The sequence below is a fragment of the Panthera leo genome, chromosome B2 (genome assembly GCF_018350215.1).
Source record: "Panthera leo isolate Ple1 chromosome B2, P.leo_Ple1_pat1.1, whole genome shotgun sequence".
Classification (NCBI taxonomy): Eukaryota; Metazoa; Chordata; class Mammalia; order Carnivora; family Felidae; genus Panthera; species Panthera leo.
In genome coordinates this window covers 74363576-74382923 of record NC_056683.1, presented here as the reverse complement: position 1 = coordinate 74382923, position 19348 = coordinate 74363576, and the positions used below count along the sequence as shown (strand labels likewise).

Sequence of the window (19348 nt, the reverse complement as noted above, 5' to 3'; positions counted from 1 at the left end):
CTACCCCCGGTCCCCTTCACCCATTTTGTCCCTCCCTCCTCCCCTCTGGCAACCATCACTTTGTTCTCTGTATCTGTGGGTCTCTTCCTGCTTTTTTGTTTGTTCATTTGTTTTGTTTTTTCAATTCCACATATAAATGAAATCATATGGTATTTGTCTTTCTGTGTCTGACTTACTTCACTCAGCATAATACCCTCTAAGTCCATCCAGGTCACAAAGGGAAAAACCTCATTTTTCTTATGGCTGAGTATTGCTCCTTTGTATATTTATTACCACATTGTCTTTAAGGTAGAACTTACCATCTTTATTTTACAGATGAGGAAGCGAGTGCAGCAAATAGGTTCATATGCTGCAAGTGATCTGTAATTCACATGTACAGTATTTTAAAAATGGAAATAAAATGATAACCTTTTAAAGCAAGAAAATTGTACCATCTTTAGAGCAACAATTTGTAAACAACCTGACCTATACCATTTGTAAAGCTTTTTCTCCAGGACTGTACCGTGCTGTATTATTGGAAAGACTGAGTTCGAGGGCCTTCCTTGGGCAAGTCCTTTAATATCTCTGAGCCTCTGTTGCCTCATGTGAAACGACTCTAATTACTTGCCTTACTTCTTAAAATTGTTGAGGGGATCATATGAAATATGTGAAAACAACTTGTAAGTCAAAGTACCATATGATATTAGGCAGTGATTTATTACTTTAAGTCAAGATAAAAAATTTGCAGCTAGAGGGGCACCTGGGTGGCTCGGTCAGTTGAGCGTCGATCTCTGCTCAGGTCATGATCTCGCGGTTCGTGAGTTTGAGCCCCACATCGGGCTGTCTGCTGTCAGTGCCGAGCCCACTTGGGATCCTCTGTTTCCCGCTCTCTCTGCCCTTCCCTTGCTCGTGCATGCGTGCTCCTTTCCTCTCTCTCAAAAAATACATAAACGTAAAAAAATTTGCAGCTAGAAAATTATAATTAGATGTTTCCTAGATAACACATGACACATTGATAGTCAAAACATTAACATAAAAATATTCAAAGCTAGTACTTATTTAGAAAATCAAACTATAGTATAAATATGGCCTCAAGTTCAATTTTTACTCAGTGGTACATGAATTGGGAGTGTTGTGACTAAAGCCAACTCTGCATTCTAAGACACATTTAATACAAATAATGTTTAGTAAATGATATCTTTATTTAAATGACATTTTGCACTGTCATTTGTTAGTGCCAGTTTCTCATAAATGTCTGTAGAGTTAGGATTTTAATATTAAATAATATTTAAGAAAGGGAAAGACTTGTTTGCTCACTGCTCATCCCCATTGCCTAGAATATTGAGAAATAAGTATTTGTTGAAAGATTGAATGAAAGAATACTCCAATAATTAGAGAAGAGAATTTAAGAACAGGTGTAATACATGATACACAAAAATGTTAAGCACAAATACTCGTAATATGTGTAATATTCTGAAATTTCATTGGCTCACAAATGTTTGGCAGATTTAACATTTCTTTTTATTTGCCTTACTTAGGGACGTGCTGCCTTAACACAAGAGAAGAAGGAATTTGCCCATGAACATGAAGAAATGAAGAACCTAGAAGCCATTGTTCAAGAAATAAAACCAACTGCCCTCATAGGTAAACTTCTCCCTCTTTCCCATAAACCCAACCCAACCCCATTTTGGCCTGATTAATTTTCTTAATTGATTTTTGAGGCATAATGTAGCTTTTTGAAATTTTGACCTTTGGAATTCACAAACAAAATTACACATTCACTGAATCAACAGTACCCCACAGACACTTAGATCTGTAAATTTCGTACTGTGTTCTCAGTCCTATCAGCTGAAGTGTGTAGCCCCCTCTGCTGACTCTGTCAACCTGTCAATCCTTGGCAGATTCAGCACTTTCCCAGGCTTGATTGCTCCAGATACACACTGGTTCTCAAATGGGAGTGACTTTGCCCCCAAAGAAACATTTGGCAATGTCTGGAGATGTTTTTGGTTATTACAACTTTGGAAAGGGTTGGGGGAGGGGTGGTCAGGGCCACTGACATCTAGTGGGTAGAGACTGGAGATGGTATTCAACACCCTACAGTGCACAGGAAAGCACCCCTTCCCCCCCACACAAAGAATTATCTGACCCACAATGTTCATATCCCAGAGGTTGAGAAATACTGCACTAACTACTAGACCCTCCCTGAAGACAGGGAGACCACATCTATATTCCTCATAGCACTTAACACAGTGCTTACACAGTGCGTGTGCACATATGATGTTTAGTATAGTTAAATTTAATGTGGTTAAAAAAACTCAGAGGAGGGTATGAAACTTTGTACCTTATTTTGTGTGTATAGAATGTCAGTTCTTACTTTGTATCATAATCCACTCCTGGAAGTTCTTGTAAACATGACAGTATTGAGAACAATGATAATAATCGTAACAAAAACAAATACTCCATCACAGAAACTGTAATAAGCCTTGTTTTTTACAAAATACATTGTATCAGGATTTTTCTCCATTTCCATCATGCTAATTGCTTTATCCTTTGTCAGGATTCTTTCAGTGAGTGATACTGTAGTTTTACAATTGAATTGGATGGTTGTCTTAAGTGTTAGCACTGGTTTATAAAAAATAATTACTTTATAACCTGAGAGACTGGAATATACTCCTAGAATTATTTATAGACAGATAATATATATTAGGCACATTTTAATTTCCTGACATCAGTGTCTGTCATCAAAATACCTAGTGATTTGATCACTGATTCGGTGTATTATGAGCCAAATGTTAGATCTGTGTTGTTTTGTATAGATACTTGGAGATTTGTAACCCTAAAGGTTGTTGGCATTAACAAACGTATCTCTTTCTGTCACTGTTGATGCAGATCTTCTATATTTTGTTTAGGGTCTATCAGAAAGTGACCTGTCTCATTGTCTTGAGGGCATGGACGTCTTACTTCACTAACCGCTGATAGTCTATTCACTGGTTTCTCATTTCTACCTCAGGAGTTGCTGCAATTGGTGGTGCATTCTCAGAACAAATTCTCAAGGACATGGCTGCCTTCAATGACCGGCCTATTATTTTTGCATTGAGTAATCCAACTAGCAAAGCAGAATGTACTGCAGAGCAGTGCTATAAACTAACCAAGGTAAAGCAAAAGTGTAACTTGTCTCCCCCCCCCGCCCTTCCAGTCCCCAGCTCTGCCAGACACAGGGTCTGATATTTTAATACTCTAATTCTTAATCATTATGGAGGAACCAAGGATATGTAAGATTCTTACTACTTAATTTAAAAGTTAAACCAAGATTGAAAGAAAAGTGAATAGGGGTGCCTGGGTGGCTCAGTTGGTTGGGCATCCGACTTCGGCTCAGGTCATGATCTCGCGGTCCGTGAGTTCGAGCCCCGCGTCGGGCTCTGTGCTGACAGCTCAGAGCCTGGAGCCTGTTTCAGATTCTGTGTCTCCCTCTCTCTCTGACCTTCCCCCATTCATGCTCTGTCTCTCTCTGTCTCAAAAATGAATAAACATTAAAAAAAATAAAAATAAAAAAAAAAAAGAAAAGAAAGAAAAGTGAATAGGTCAGAGGGGTTTAGAATTGTTTCCTCTTCTAGAAATGTTGTTGTGTAAATCCTCCTCTTCAGTAAAACAAACTTTGTAAAGTTTATTGATAATTTTTTCAAGTGATTTGGAAGCATTTAACACTTAAATATAAAAGCTAAAAAGGAAAAATTTTGATGCGAGATGCTTATTAAAATAACTTTTAACTAGCTATTTCTGAACGTTGAAGCATACCGTATAAAACCTCAGTCTTATTTTTGTTTTGCTAAATCCTGGGTTTGGATTTTGATGCCATGGGTGGTACCTTTGGGCAGCTATTTTGACATCTAGCCAGTTTGGGATAGAAGTCCTTGAAGCTTCAACACTTTACTGTTTCCAAAAAAGTGGCTTATTTTATACTGTGTTTGTATTAACATATATTTGACTGATAGGTTGTCAATAGCCTTTTTTCCCTTCAAAGACTTGAAAATGTCATTATAACGAAACAGGTTGAATCATATATATCTAACACTTTTATTTTGGAAAGAAATCCAAAATGCACTAGAAAAGACAAATATGACACAAAGTTAGGTCACTCTGCACAAATCAGAAACTGATGGCTTTACTTCCTTAATAGTATAACCTTAAATGCTCATTACTAGAATTAATGAAATGTTGGCAAGGAGCCACTCCATTGTCTATCTCTCTTAATTTGGGATGGCATCAATGTCCTCAATAATTTTAATTTTCAGCCCATCTGCAGATTGGGAAATTTGCCTGACATCCTTCAGTAGTCCTTAAATTTTTAAAAGGGGAAGAAAAAAAAACCCTTTGAGCAATAAAATTGTAGCATGGTGCACAAATGATAAAATTTTAGCATAGTAGACAAATAACAAATAAGTGGTTTTGTAGTTATTTTGTCATATATCTCAACAGGTGTCAAGAGTTTGTAGACTCACCAGTAATAGAAATAAACACAATTAGCCAAATTTGTATAATTGTGTTTTTAAATTTAAAAAAAAATTTTAATGTTTATTTATTTTTGAGAGAGACAGAGCATGAGTGGGGGAGGGGCATAGAGGAAGGGAGACACAGAATCTGAGGCAGGCTCCAGGCTCTGAGCTGTCAGCACAGAGCCCAATGCGGGGCTCGAACCCACAAACCATGAGATCATGACCTGAGCTGAAGTTGGACACTTAACCAACTGAGCCACCCAGGTGCCCCATAATTGTGTTTTTAAATTTGAATGTGTCTGATATAAATGACCTAAACTCTTTCTTAATCATCTTGCATGATGTTCTATGTTGTTAAAAAAAAAAAAGGGTATAAAATTGAAAGTCATTTTGAGGCTGAAAACTTAAACACTGGTTTAGCTAAAGGATACAGAACAGGCAAAGGTCTGTCTGTGCTGGATGAGTCTCTGCTGCTTTAGGCACAAGGGAAAGGTTGTCAGGAAAGGTTAAAAATAGAAATACAGGAAGATTATTGAAGCATGAAAAACTATAATCCAGAAATAGTATGAAGAGATTTTCTTCTCCATATTAACACTCCATGTACACAAGAATGTTTAGCTGTCATTTACTGAATGCTGTTCTCCTTAAAATATGATGATTATAAAACAATAGGTAGGAAGTGAAAACAGGGAGGGAGATAAATGAGCTTACATATCATGTTGCAGGTCTTTTTCTTAAATATATGTGTGTATACATATATGTATATATATAAAATAATTAAGTTAGGTTAGAAAGTTTCTTGTAGGGATGCCTGGGTGGCTCAGTTGGTTAAGCCTCTGACTTTGGTTCAGGTCATGATATCGAGGTTTGTGAGTTTGTACCCCAAGTTAGGCTCTGTGCTGACAGTTCAGATACTGGAGCCTGCTTCAGATTCTGTGTCTCTCTCTGTTCCTCCCTGGCTTGTGCTCTCTCTTTCTCTCTCTCAAAAATAAACATTTTTAAAAAATTAAAGAAAACTGTGTAGATTCCTAAACTCTAACCTAAAATGTCATACTTTCCAATACTCTAATGTTAACCTATCATTTTTTCCAGCTTCAGAAGTCTGTTATCTGAACCCCATATAGAAATGGTTGATAGGCTTCTGGGTTGGACCACTGCAGTGAATAGAGTGGTGGTCTTGGGTTTCCTGTGCTTTACACACTTCTCTGAGGAGTAGAGAGGGAGGCAGAAAGTAGTAGTAATCACCCACTCCAGAACTTACTGCCAACATCATAAAAGCTTGCCCAGACTTATTAGAGGGTTAATGAAAATTAGTCTTCTTTCTAAATGCTCAGTACTCTAACTGTGGGGTAGTTCTGTTATGATACATTTCTTTTAAAATACCATGCTTCTTTTTAAAGTTAGTTGTGTGTCTGTGTTGTAGGGGCGTGCAATTTTTGCCAGTGGCAGTCCTTTTGATCCAGTCACTCTTCCAGATGGACGGACCCTATATCCTGGCCAAGGAAACAATTCCTATGTGTTTCCTGGAATCGCTCTTGGTGTTGTGGCTTGTGGACTGAGACATATCACAGATGAGATTTTTCTCACAACTGCTGAGGTATTGTAAACTCTGTGTTCACCAAGGCTGTAAAACACCAGATGAGCTCCATGTGGGTTAATGATTTATTTATTTATATAGCATCTCAGCTCACTCCCTATAAGGTACAAAGTCCGAAGAAGAAAAAAATCTCTCCTAGTGGAGAATAAGGGGTCAGTAGCAGGTTCACATTGGAGTCACGAGTAAAAGACTATTTTTCAGTAGCCAGTAAAAAAACTGTTCTGATCTCTTACAAGGAACTCATTTTCGTCTTCATACTTCCAATCAAATTCTGTGACAGTAGTGACACAATTGAAAATACTGTTTCCAAATCATAATGAAGCGGCCAATGTTTCTCCAAACTTTCCTAAATAACAGCATTTTGAAGGTTTAAAATGAAAGTCTGATTTGGTATAGTGAAGAAGTGTGTATCCTTGAGGGTACAGGGCAGAAAACAGAAACTAATATTTTAAGCAGAAAGAAAATTATAACAGGGAATTAGTGTTTTTGAACTCATTAAAAGGACACATGTGGGTTTGAGTGTGGGCCTTCAGGAAAGATTCTCCGAACATCACGCAACAGACCCAGTAGGGACTGGTGAGCTGTTCTTAAGAAGTGAAGGATCTGAAACCTTACCTTAGTTGCACGCTAATGAGTTAGCCTGCCACAGTTTCATGGATGCTGGCAAAAGACCCAAAACCCTTAGGTCGGAGACAAAGACTTTATTACTTATGGCACAAGACGTACCATAAACTTCAGGTTCCCATCAGTTCCCTTTCCTCCCCACACTTCAGGGGGACGATACAGTGATTTGGCACATATTTGTAAAATCATGAGCTTTTGATAATCAGAATGTTCATCTGGTTGATACCTTGTTTGAGCAGGATGCAGTTCACGGATGAGAGATTTGAGTGAATTTCTTCTAAAATGAGACCACTGTACAACATGGTAACTGAACTGAACCAAATAAAAGTTGATTAAAATTCAGATATTTTCAGCTTACGAACATACTATGCTTTCTGTTTTGAAGAGGAACTCAGAGAATATAGATGGAGTCTTCTGTTATTGTTGTGGTCCAAGGAGTATAATCCCAGTGTTTAGCGCCTGGCATCATTCTGTGAGAACAGATATCGAAGCTGTAATGTCCTGCTCTTTTCTTTGTCTTCCTTGCAGTAGAAGCATCGCAGCTGGTGTCCTAGAGTTTCTTTACCTCCTAAAATCTTGTTACACATAAGTAGATATCTGCTCACTAAGAGAGCTTATCAAAGCTGTTCACACATTAAGAAAAATATAATTATTGTTCTACATAACAGACACATCAAAGGGGGGGTGGAGATCTTCTACTCAATGTAGCCCATGTTTGCTTTCCTAAATAACTCCAGCACCATCTAGTGACAAACTCCATGAAAAAAAAAAATCCTTCCATTTGCCATCCAGGCAAAGTAATAAATACTATCAAAAAACTTTGAAGAAAAAAGAAAATGTAATGTCAGCAGTGCCCTTCTTGTAGCTAGTGATCTCTCTGGCTACCTCTTCTGGCCTTTCCACTGGTTTTCTCTTAGGCTTCAACACAACATTTCTTGTTTTTCACACCACCTCATTGTTTACTTTGTTTTCTTTCCATGTCCCTTTTAACTAAGAGCTTTTTTCTAGCATTCATTTTGTTGTTGTTGTTGTAACTTTTTCCCCCTTTTTCTTATGCTTTCAGAGATTTCATCCATTCTCTGGGTTCCATTATCTTAAGTCTAAAAGTGGCCAAATCTGTGTCTCTAGTCTCATCTTGTAACGTGTCTCCAGTTGCTTTTTCCTTAAACACAAAATGCATAAAACCATACTTTTCACCTTCCTTCACCCTCAGTATTTGCATTGCATTTAGTGATAACTCCTTTCTAAGTAGACACCAAAGCTTACAAGCCTGTCATTCTTTCATTCTCCCTCATCCCAAAGCTTCAAACACAACATGCAGGCACACACCTGTATAACTGCTCTATTATCCTGCCTGGAAAACTCTGAGAACTATTCACCTATCTAAGCCTCTCCTTCTGTTAACTTCACTCCCCACCTCATGCTTGAATCCTTTGGTGACTACCATGGCTCATCTTGAGAAAATTAGGCTTAGGAAGGTTAATTAATTTGCCTAAATTCAACCAAATAGTAATTATTGCAGTTAGAATTTGAACATAGACCTACCTCACATCACAGCCCGAGCTTTCAACCACCATGCTGTTACAACAAAGAGGATTCTGGCTTTCCTGGTACCCTCACAACCTTCTGAACCTCTGCTAAGAGCACTTAGTGCTCCCTTGGGTCAGCCCTCCTGGGAACATACTCCTCGCCTCCTGTCCACATCTGAGAGGCGTGTCTGGCTGCCTGTCCTTATCCCGTTCCTCCTGAACCACCTGCTCTGTGTTCTCTCATCTGCCTCACCCCACCCCTTTCTGAGGTCTGTGTGGAGGACACTAGAGATGGTCACCACAGACAACAGCATCTGGAGGAAACTTTGATTCATTGAAGTCACTGGATAACTGAAAATCCAGCTGCTGTAACATTGCCAAAATGAAACGAAGACAGATCATTTGAAAGCGGACACAGTGTAGTTAGAGAGACACCAGTGGCATATCAAAAGCAGCAAAGAGTTTTTGAGTGAATGAGGTAATAGGTGAGAGCAACGTTAAGACTCTTGTATACTCTCCCCTTTTCCCCCAGGTCAATCCCTTCCATGTTAGTGATTCAATTCCTAACATGAGGCTCCCCTGGTCACATGTTTGCTACTTGGCTCTGTTCTATGGTGTCTCGGTTCTCTCTCTGTGTGACAGGCATACGTGGAGAGCAAAGATTCAGACTGATTCTAATTTACTCAGCCATCTTCTTACTGTCCCCAGTCTCTTTAAAATGATATTGTGCAACATTCTAGACAAGAAGCAACGATGCTGGACCCCAATGGTGAGAGGAACGGTATACCTATTATCTCATAGAAATAATTTGCAGTTGATTGGTTATAGAACTTGCCTCCACCTCAAAAAGCTTACTAGCTTTCATATTGTAGAGCTAGATCTGGCCCCCAAAGCTATTTTACTTCCATTCTGCCATGGTGACTGCCCCTCTGTTCTTTTAAAAGTGAAATAGCTAAGAGGGCTCAACCTGGGCTCAGTCGGTTGAGCGTCTTACTCTTGATATCCTCTCAGGTCATGATCTCATGGTGGTGAGACTGAACCCTATATCAGGCTCTGTGCTGAGTGTGGAGCCTGCTTGGGATTCTCTCTTTATCTCTCCCTGTGCCCCTCCCCCATCCGCTTGTGTGTGTGCACGAGTATGCGTGTGCAAGCATGCATGCTCTCTCGAAATAAATAAACATTAAGCAAAAAGTGAAATAGCTAAAACATACCGAACATTTACTTTCTCAGACAATGTGGTAAATTCCTTACTGGCATTTATTTTGTTTAATCTCATGAATTAGGAATTGTTAGTAGTCTTCTATCGCCAAAGGGAAAACTAGGCTTAGGAAGGTTAATTAATTTGCCCCAATTCAAACAAACAGTAATTATTGCAGTTAGAATTTGAATATAGACCTACATCACATCACAGCCTGAGCTTTCAACCACCATGCTGTTATATCCATTCGACATTGTGCTACTCATTTTTTCTCTATCCAGTTAAATAACAGTACTAGATACCTATACAGGTTTTTGCTTTAACATCTAAGAGATGCCGATGATTTGAATCTGCTACAGATCCTTTGCAGAACAGCAAGAAGTAACAGGATTTTGTAAGCAGCCTAAATTCAATGGGGCATCAACATAAAATGGTTTTATTTTTCCTGACAATCACTGCTTTGAATAATTCTTCATCAAGTCTTTCTTTTCTTTCTCTTAATGGCATCTCAGTAACTTTTAATTCCATTTCAATTCACCCATTCTCTTAACAAGTATTGATTAATACCTGCTATGTGCTACTCATTATTCTGGGTGCTGGGGAATACATCAGTGAACAATAATTAAACATCTGTTCCGTTCAGAATCAGTATCCAATTCAGATATCATCTCTTGTTCCTTCAGTACAAGAGGCCTGCCGCAGCAGCTGGCTGAGAGCCCCTTCTCTTTTATTATTCTCCCATTCCAGCATCTTGAGGGGCTCAGGGAAAAGAGTATGTCTGGGCTCTGAACACCTCCTCCCCCTTCTTATCAAGGCCTATTTCTTCAAATGTGTTGGAAACAGAAAGGAAGGGTATGGAAAAGGACAAACATGTCCTTTCCTTTTCCTTTCCTTTCCTTTCCTTTCCTTTCCTTTCCTTTCCTTTCCTTTCCTTCCCTTCCCTTCCCTTCCCTTCCCTTCCCTTCCCTTCCCTTCCCTTCCCTTCCCTTCCCTTCCCTTCCCTTCCCTTTTTTTAGAGAGCATATGAACAGGGGACAGGGGTAGAGGGAGAGGGAGAGAGAATCCTATGCAGGTTCCATGCCTAGTGCAGAGCCCAACACAGGGCTCTATCCCACGATCCTGGGATTATGACCTCAGTCAAAGTCAAGAATCAGACATTTGACCCACTCAGCCATCCATCCAGGCACCCCAAATATGTCTTTTATTAACTCTCCACTTTTTTAGGCCATTGAACCATCTGAGGCAGGAGCCCATATCTGGCTTTCTCATGGGGTATGTGTACAAGAGTTTAGAGGACCCTTTGGGGCCCTCTGTGGCATAACATGAGAGATCTGGCTCCAGTTCAGCCTTCTCCCCTTGCTCAGCTTGTGAGATCCTCCTCTGCAGTGGTAACTTGGCTTGGAAGCTCATGCCTTCTGGGGATACAGGCTCCTCTCCAAGCAACCCCCCCCACCACCCTTTCTATCTGATTCTCCTTTCCCATCCTCTTCACCTCTGCTTACATAAACATGTCTGTAACTGCTCAGGCTAAGTGAGCAATAGAATGCCAAACTCTCCCTGAGGGCACCTCATGCTTTCAAGAGAGGGCAGTGTGCAAGAAGAAGAGGGGGAGAGAAGCCACTGCATTACCCACTAGGCCAGACTATGGTTCTAGTGACTCTCCCTGATTCTCCCCATTGCAGCCTTCTGAAAAGGGGTGGCTGTGGTTGTGGGGCTGGCAGGGCTGATTCCACCCCCTCTTAGGTTCTGAGGGACGTGGCAGTCCTCACGTATTTGGTGGCTTCATTATAATGTGGAACACTTAATTCCATTTCTTCTAGTGTTGGGGGCCCTGATCACCAATTCTAGGGCCAAGGAAAAGTTTTGCTCAACATCCTGTTATAAAGGCAAGAAATAAAGGACTGAACAATGTCTTTATTATAAAATTCTTTGTGATCAGCTTTCTGTAATTATAATTATATATTTTGCATAATATGTAATGTAATATTAATCAAATAGCAGTTGTACTAGTAACTTCATCCTGCTCTCCCCCCACCCCACACTCCTGCCTAAATATCCTTGTTCAGAATATCCTCAGTCACCCATAGAATTTAACCAAAATTCCTTAATTTGGCATTGACAGTGCTCCAATCCTTATTCTCTATTCAGATCCCCCTCTGCTCCCCCAGATCAGGACACTGGGGATCACTGAGTCCAGCTCATACATCTCTGCCTTTGGTCTGAATCTGTCTTCTTTCTGGAGTGCCCACCCCTTCCCTTTTGTCTGACTCCTAGCTCTCCTTCAGTCCCATGACTAAGCTGTCTCCACTGTACTTCTGGATTTCTTAACACTCACATTTCACCTTTGACCTAGGCTGTCCTCTCTTTCAGTATTCCCTTTTTCTTCCTCACTAACTTCTAACTTTCTCAAGGGCAGGAACTGCTTTTTATCCTCTCTTGGTGTTATACTTGCTCAGTGTCTTTCATATTTGCTGATGGCAATAAAACAATTGCAGAAATAATTTCATGATTTAAAAATCTTACATATTAAGAGATAGTGAAAAATACGTGTTTGCTTATGCAAAATGTTTCAAATGAGGAAGATTTTTTACTTCCTGTCTTCACCCTCAGGTCTGTTAAATAATAGAGCCAGCCACATACTGCTTTAGACTTGCCACACTGAAATACCTAATCAAAGTCTTAGAGCCGGAGGGAACTTCACAATTGCTGAGTCTACCTCTGTGCCCCAGAAGGTTCAGCAAATAACTTAGCATATAGAACTTTATTGTTGAACCGCTTGAGAGCAACTTACAGTATCATGTCCCTTTACCCCTAGATATTTCAGGACATTTTTTTATGTGATCTCTGTACCATTTTCAATTCAGGAACTTTAACACTGATAGAATATTATTATCTAATGCACAGCCCGAATTCAAATTTCACCAATTATCCATTAGAAAAGGCCTTTATAGCCTCTAGACTAATCCTTTAATCTGCAAGAATATTTCAGTCTTTCCTTTATGGCACTGACATTTTGGAGCATACAGGCCAGTTGGTTTTTACAATGTTCCCCACTTTGGGTTTATCTGATTGTTTCCTCATGATTGAATTCAAGTTATGCGGTTTTGTTAGGAGTACTAAATGCCTAATGATTGCATCCTTCTCAGTGCATCACATCAGGAGGCATGTAGTGTCAATCTGTCTCATTAAAAAAAATACTTTACTGAGGTATGATTGACATACAAAAAGCTGTACATACTTAATCACACAACTTGATCACCAAAATACATGCCATAAATATGTCTATCATTGCCAAATGCTCTTTCCTACTCTCTTTGTGTGTGTGTGTGTGTGTGTGAGAGAGAGAGAGAGAGAGAGAGAGAGAGAGAGAGATTGAGAGAGGGAGATAAGAACACTTACCATAAGATCTACACTCTTAGCAAATTCTTAAGTATATGTCATTTAATTTAGAAATGGGGAATGGTCTGGGAACAGCAAATGCTGAGACCAGTTGGGTGATTCAAAGAATCCAGAATCTGGATAAATTGAAACCCTACTTGCAATGTGACTCCAAAGTGGCTCTCTCAGTCCCGTGCTGTACCTCTTGTGCCAGAATATGTGAGCTAGGAGAAGCAGTGTGATCAGCCTTGGATCCCTTCCCTCCTGTACTCTCAGGGTCCTTGTCCATCACTTCTGTCATCCTCCTCTGCCTTCCTCGCCCCTCTCTTCCCTGTTCCTCAGGCACATTGGATGGAAAAGCTTCCAGCATTTCATGGCACAGTAGAAAAGGAACTGGAGTAAGAGGCAGTGCAGATTCTGTTCCCATCTTTACTAATGGTGGGATCCCACCAGTCACCAAGTCTTCTGGACTCAGTTTTCCCATCGACAAAGGGAAAGACAAAATTAGGTGATCACATTAATGTGCCCTGCTTCCATATATGACCATATGTGATCATTCACCTAGGTATCCTCATAACCATCACATTGTATGGTGTGAAGTAAAAACATATTTGTCTTTCTTATTTTGAAAGGTTATAGCCCAGCAAGTATCAGATAAACACTTGGAAGAGGGACGGCTTTATCCTCCTTTGGACACCATTAGAGATGTTTCTCTGAAAATTGCAGCAAAGGTAAAACCACTCTTTTTCAAGTCTTATTATTTTTAATTCCTTCTATTGCTAAATATGCACTTTTAGCCACTAAAAATCACTTCACTTCCTTGAAATGTATATCTGTATCAACTTATTTTGTCAGAAATCAGAGAAATGAGACACAGTGCTTTAGCAGAGCTTAGGAACTACACTTCATCCCTAGGAATGGAAGAATTGGGGTGAATCATTGATTTCCCTATCATTCTTTACCTGTCCCATAATCTAAATAAGTTAGTAGGATTCCCTTTCAGTTAGGTTTCTCCTATTTCACCTTTTTTAACTTATTGTTTTCCATATTTCAGTTGTGTTGTCACCAAAATATTGCAGATACGGTAGAGTAACATTTAGAATCATTTGAATCACTTGTCTTGTCTATGTTTCTATGATGTATAGCATCTTAAAGATCACAATTGATAATATTGGGCAGAGGGCTAAACAATGAGGGCAAGGAACTCAAAGCTGTTGGGGTGGCAGATGAGCTAATGAAACAATTAGCCAAGAAGAACCTAAAGACAGAGAAATTTTCTGTAATTAAGATGAGAGAGAAATTGACTTTTTTTACAATATAATTATATTAGCCTCTTAGGGCTGCTGTAGCAAAATACCACAGACTGGGTGGCTCAAACAACAGAAATCTATTTCTCACAGTTCTGGGGGCTGGAAATCTAAGATTAAGGGGTAGAAGGCCTGATTTCCTTGGAGGGCTCCTTCCTTAGCTTGTAGATGACTGCTTTCTCACTGTGTCCTCACGTTGTCTTTTCTTTGTGCACAAACATCCTTGGCTCTCCTGGGGTGTCCAAATTTGCCCTTCTTATAAGAACACTAGTCAGTTTGGATTAGGGCCCACCCAAACAGCCTCAGTTTTAACTTAATTACTTCTTTAAAGTCCCTGTCTCCAAACATTATCACACTCTGAAGTACTGGGGGTTAGTGCATATGAATTTTGGGTGACATAGGTCAGCCCAATAATGGTTTATGTTTATATGTTACAGATGTAAACTAGGGTTTCTCAGCCGCAGCACTGTGCACATATTGGCTGGATAACTCTTGGTTGTGGGGTTATCTTGGCATTATAGAATGCTAAGCATACCTGGCCTCTACCCACCAGATGTCAGCAGCCTCTGCCCAGTTATGAGAACCGAAAATGTCTCCAGACATTGCCAAGTATCCCCTCAGGGGAAATATTGTTTTTTGGTTGAAAATAAAGACTATTAGCAAATTTACCAAAACAGTACCATATTTAGGATTCATGTATCATTATATGCTTTATTGATTGAGGGCATATGCTTCAAAACCCAAGTAATCCTTCAAAAAAACTTTAGATAATCTGCTTGATTACCTATTCATGAAAGAGTATCTTTTTATCTTCTACTATTTTATATCTCCTAGTTTTTAACTAATTTGAATTGTTAATACACCGAACAGCACATTATTATGTTAAATTCATTGTGAAGATTTAAGCGAAAAGGTGTTGGGGCGCCTGGGCACCTGGTGTCGGTTAAGCATCCGACTTCAGCTCAGGTCATGATCTCAAGGTTCGTGAGTTCAAGTCCCACATTGGGCTTTGTGCTGACAGCTCAGAGCCTGGAGCCTGCTTTGGATTCTGCATCTCTCTGTCTCTCCGCCCCTCCCCTGCTCTCACTCTGTCTTTCTCTCTCTCAAAAATAAACATAAATGAAAAGGTGTTAGCTTATGATTAGAGGAGAAAATACAAAAGCAGAGGACCTCAGGGAAGTTCATAAAGACTCGGATATTCTACCTAGAATCATGGGAAAATCAAGTGCTGAGACAGAAACTGGGAAATCAGAACAAAGAATCAAGTTGAGGGAGGAAGATAGTGTAGGTGACCTGCAAGTTTGAAGTTTCAGGGCACATTCACATAGAATTCATACAACTCCAGCAAGTTGATAGAAATTGTTGAAACTTAAAGAGACACTAAATATAAAGATGTGGGAACTATTTTCCATGTGGTAATGGGGGAAATGCCAGGAGTTTTTGGAGCTACCAGGACAGCAAGTATGGCAGGTGAGAACTAAGGATGGAAGATGGTTTGTTACTCTGTCCAGAACACAGAGGTAAGAAGCCAGTGAAGGGAAGTTAGGACTTTAAGATGAGACTCAGAACTGAGCAACATGTCAGAAACTAGACAAGACACAGTGTCAGGATGGGGGTGGAAGAGCGATATCCTGATGAGAAAAACAGGTGAACTTTTAGTATGTACAGAGTTAGCAGGACCTTTTACAAAAGCAATTTCAGTAGCCAGAAGTTACTGGGGAGAATTAGGAAAGCAACAGAGAACAAACTGCTCTTGCAGACTCTAGCATTGAGGGTGGAGGCTTCATGGCGGGGGGCGGGGGGGGGGGGGTGGTCACTGATACAGCGGTGTGTCCTGGGACCAGAAAGAGGAGTGAACTTTCACACAGTCTGTGTCAGGAATGAAATAATGTGTTTTGTTATAAAAATAGTACAACTATTGCAAACAGGCACAAGGGGTCTCTGGGGTGATGGAAATGTTCTAAAAGTGGATTCGGTAACAGTTGCACAACTCTGCGAACTGACAAAAATAATTTCATTGTGCACTTAAAATGTTGGGATTTTGCAATTAGTCAATTATACCTCAAAAAAGCTATAATACCACATTATAGGCACTTTGGGAAATACAGAAGAAACTATCCAATACTCTATTTTTCTAACATAAGCAGTTTTATTATTTTGGTGTGTTTGCCTCCAGTCTTTTTTTCATTTGCTTGCTATCTTTGCTAATATTGTCATAATCATGGTATATACATTTGTTCTGTGTGTTTTTAATGAATATTTCTCCATAATATGGCACAGTCTTTGTAACCATAATTTTTCACAATGCGTAATTTTTCATTGAGAAGAAATACTTAATCATTCCAATCTTCTTCAAAATCAGACTTATCCAAATAACTCTATTATACAGATAGCTCCTAGCGATTGCTTTTTTTTTTTTTTTTTACAACTGGAGTGAATTAAAGAGTACGTATAGAGTGATTAATTTTGACAAGTGGGAGAATCCATTCTTCTCAAAGTAAGGGAAGAGTGAATGTTTGAAGATGTAGAGGAGTTCACTTGAGTTGATGGAAGGGGAAATTGAGACTGTTTTCACTGAGTAGCTGGAATGTTCTCAGTACAGTGATGAGTCAAATGCAGTTACGACAGAGGAAGGTTTGAAATTGCCTTGTGGGAACTGGGAGACAAAGGGTGTTTGTTTGTTAAAGAAAAGGATAAAAACATAATATGCAACCACATCAACCCAGGTAAGGTTAGGAAAAGTATGACATCACTGGAGGCAGCCATGAAGGGGGAAAGCCAGCACTGAGGGTTGCCCAGACCAGGAACTAGAATGGGGAGTGTGACAGCAAGACAGGGAGACGGGAGATTCTGTGATACTGGGGAGGGGGATTATAACTGACTGTGGAGTCCAGCGGATTAGGTGAACAGGGATAAATAAGGAAATTCTGTAGGAGGCTGTGGTCAGGACAGGGATTGTGTATACCACATGCTATCTGAGTTCAAACTTAGCAGGAATACTAAGGTATTTAGTTCAAGTTAGTTACCGTTCAGGTCATGTCAAAACTTTCACCACTGGATTATCTGTGAAATCCTGTTATGATCACACTTTTGATAAATCTCTATTCTTCACACTTTCCGTTGTTGGCGATGTCCTGTTCTCCTCCTGCTATGTGATTTATAATTGCATTTTCCTTTTCTATCTTCTTTGTGTATGTGTGCTTTTATTATAATGTAACTTAATTTTTTGTAAACAACCGAGACATAAATTAATTTTTTGAAACAGATGAAAACTGACATGTGCTCACCATCAACTCTATTCATTAAAATAATTAATATTCTTTTTTTATTCCTAGATTGTGAAAGATGCTTACCAAGAAAAGACAGCCACAGTTTATCCTGAACCCCAAAACAAGGAAGCATTTGTCCGCTCTCAGATGTATAGCACTGATTATGACCAGATTCTACCTGATTGTTATTCTTGGCCTGAAGAGGCCCAGAAAATACAGACCAAACTTGAACAGTAGCATAATTACTGACATTTCTAATTCCATTAATGAGATCTTAATTTCTCATAATTTTTAAAGATTGGAATCTTTTCTAATTACTCATAATATTCTAGACTAGGATAATTTTACTTTAACTATAAAAATTCATGGAAGAATATTAATATACTTTGGGGTAAACATCACACTAGACAATTTTGCTTCATTTACTTTCTCATTATTTATGGTTTCTCTCTTAATTATTTTGCCCAAGTTCTCTTAAAAAGCTATTGTACCTACTACTGAGAAACACACCATTTTTATATAGGGAACTAATGGAAAGACCAAAATTAGTAATAAATTGATATGCTCAACATTAAAATCCATAATTGTTTTGTTGACCATTTTGTTAAAAATCTACTCTTTTTTCTTTTTAATAAAGATAGAAATGAATTTAGGCATAGATGAATTTTTGCTAAAAGCAGAAACAACACTTACTTGATTGCCTAGAGAAAAATAACTTCTCAGGTATTTTTATTCCGGTCCTACATTATATTAGTTCTTCTAGTGCAACTGAACTCTAACATTTCTAAGAAAGATCATTGCTGTTTACAATGCCTTGTGCAGCCTTAGATTTTAATATTCTTTCCCCATTGTTACATCTTCTTATCACTTTGGTTCTCAGTCAGATATCCCTTCTAGAAGCACTTTTCTTCCTCCCCTGACTGAATGCCCTATCCTTCACACTATTGCTGCTGAACATTTGCAGACTGTGGTGCCTGTCCAGAAGTTGGTACCTTCAATTCAGCATAGCCTGAGCCACAGAAAGAGCTGAAAGAGAGTAGGTAATATCCTTGAGAAAGGGCTGCCTGTGGAGCTGACCTCTTAGGACAAAGATCTCTGGAGTCAGGGGCAAGAGCGTGGTTCCCAGACAAGCTGGGTTCTCACTTAAGTGACCTGCCCTCGTGTTTCCTTGATTAGCTCAGGTAATTAGAGCTCACTGTGTTACAATAAACTCACTTTACTCTGAGTATGGAGGAAATTTTGTAACCCAATTCCCCAGTATCAGAAACTATCTTTACATCAGGTATTAAGATATTCTAATTACCGTCAGTACTTATAGCCCAGAAATTGTTAACTTCAAGTTTTACTTCAGAAATTAATAACTGAACCAATGGAAACCATTTTAAATTCTTAAGCTCAGGTGCAATAACATTTGCTATTTATTTGTAGGATTATTTGGAGAATTTCTGTTCTTGAAATAATGCTTTTAAAAAGTATAAGAAGATGTTCAAGATAAACTATACTGTACAATGACTTTATTGAAGGTTGAAGATTATACAGATAGTTTCAGGTGTGAATAGACAGGGTGCGGTTATTTCTGAAAGTAACATTTAGTCAAGAGTTTCCTCAATATAGTCACTTTGAAAAGATTCAGAATGCTTATTTCTTGTCTGTTTCCATGTTGTCTTGCAACTCTAACTAAATGTATTTACCTATGCAAAAGATTTATTAAAGTGTAGAAAAAGTGAATGAATAAAATTATGATTGTCTTTTTCTCTTAAAATACTGTTACATTTTAAAATGATAATGCTGGGCCTTGGCAGTCATGTGACAGTGTATGAATTTTAAAAATATTCTCATAGCTAATTTCAATATGAACTTCATTTAATACATGTGTAGTCATATTTGCTCTATACTATAATAAATGAGCGACTTCCTTATCCTCGGAGAAAGATAATAAAACAAGCATTGGATGATTACTTACTAGGTTTCAAG

At 38.9% G+C, this 19348-nt stretch overlaps 1 protein-coding gene across 2 annotated transcripts in view; it reads left to right on the top strand.

Moving 5' to 3' along the window:
* The window catches only part of ME1 (malic enzyme 1), a 189077-nt gene extending 169966 nt beyond the window's left edge, over nt 1-19111 (top strand). For both annotated transcript variants that reach the window (XM_042939268.1, XM_042939269.1), the window contains exons 10-14: nt 1518-1623; nt 2990-3132; nt 5896-6069; nt 13431-13529; nt 17441-19111. In XM_042939268.1, the coding sequence (XP_042795202.1) occupies nt 1518-1623; nt 2990-3132; nt 5896-6069; nt 13431-13529; nt 17441-17611 (693 nt within the window). In that variant the 3' untranslated portion in view covers nt 17612-19111. The remainder of the gene's footprint in view (nt 1-1517; nt 1624-2989; nt 3133-5895; nt 6070-13430; nt 13530-17440) is intronic.
* The last annotated feature ends 237 nt before the right edge of the window (nt 19112-19348 follow it).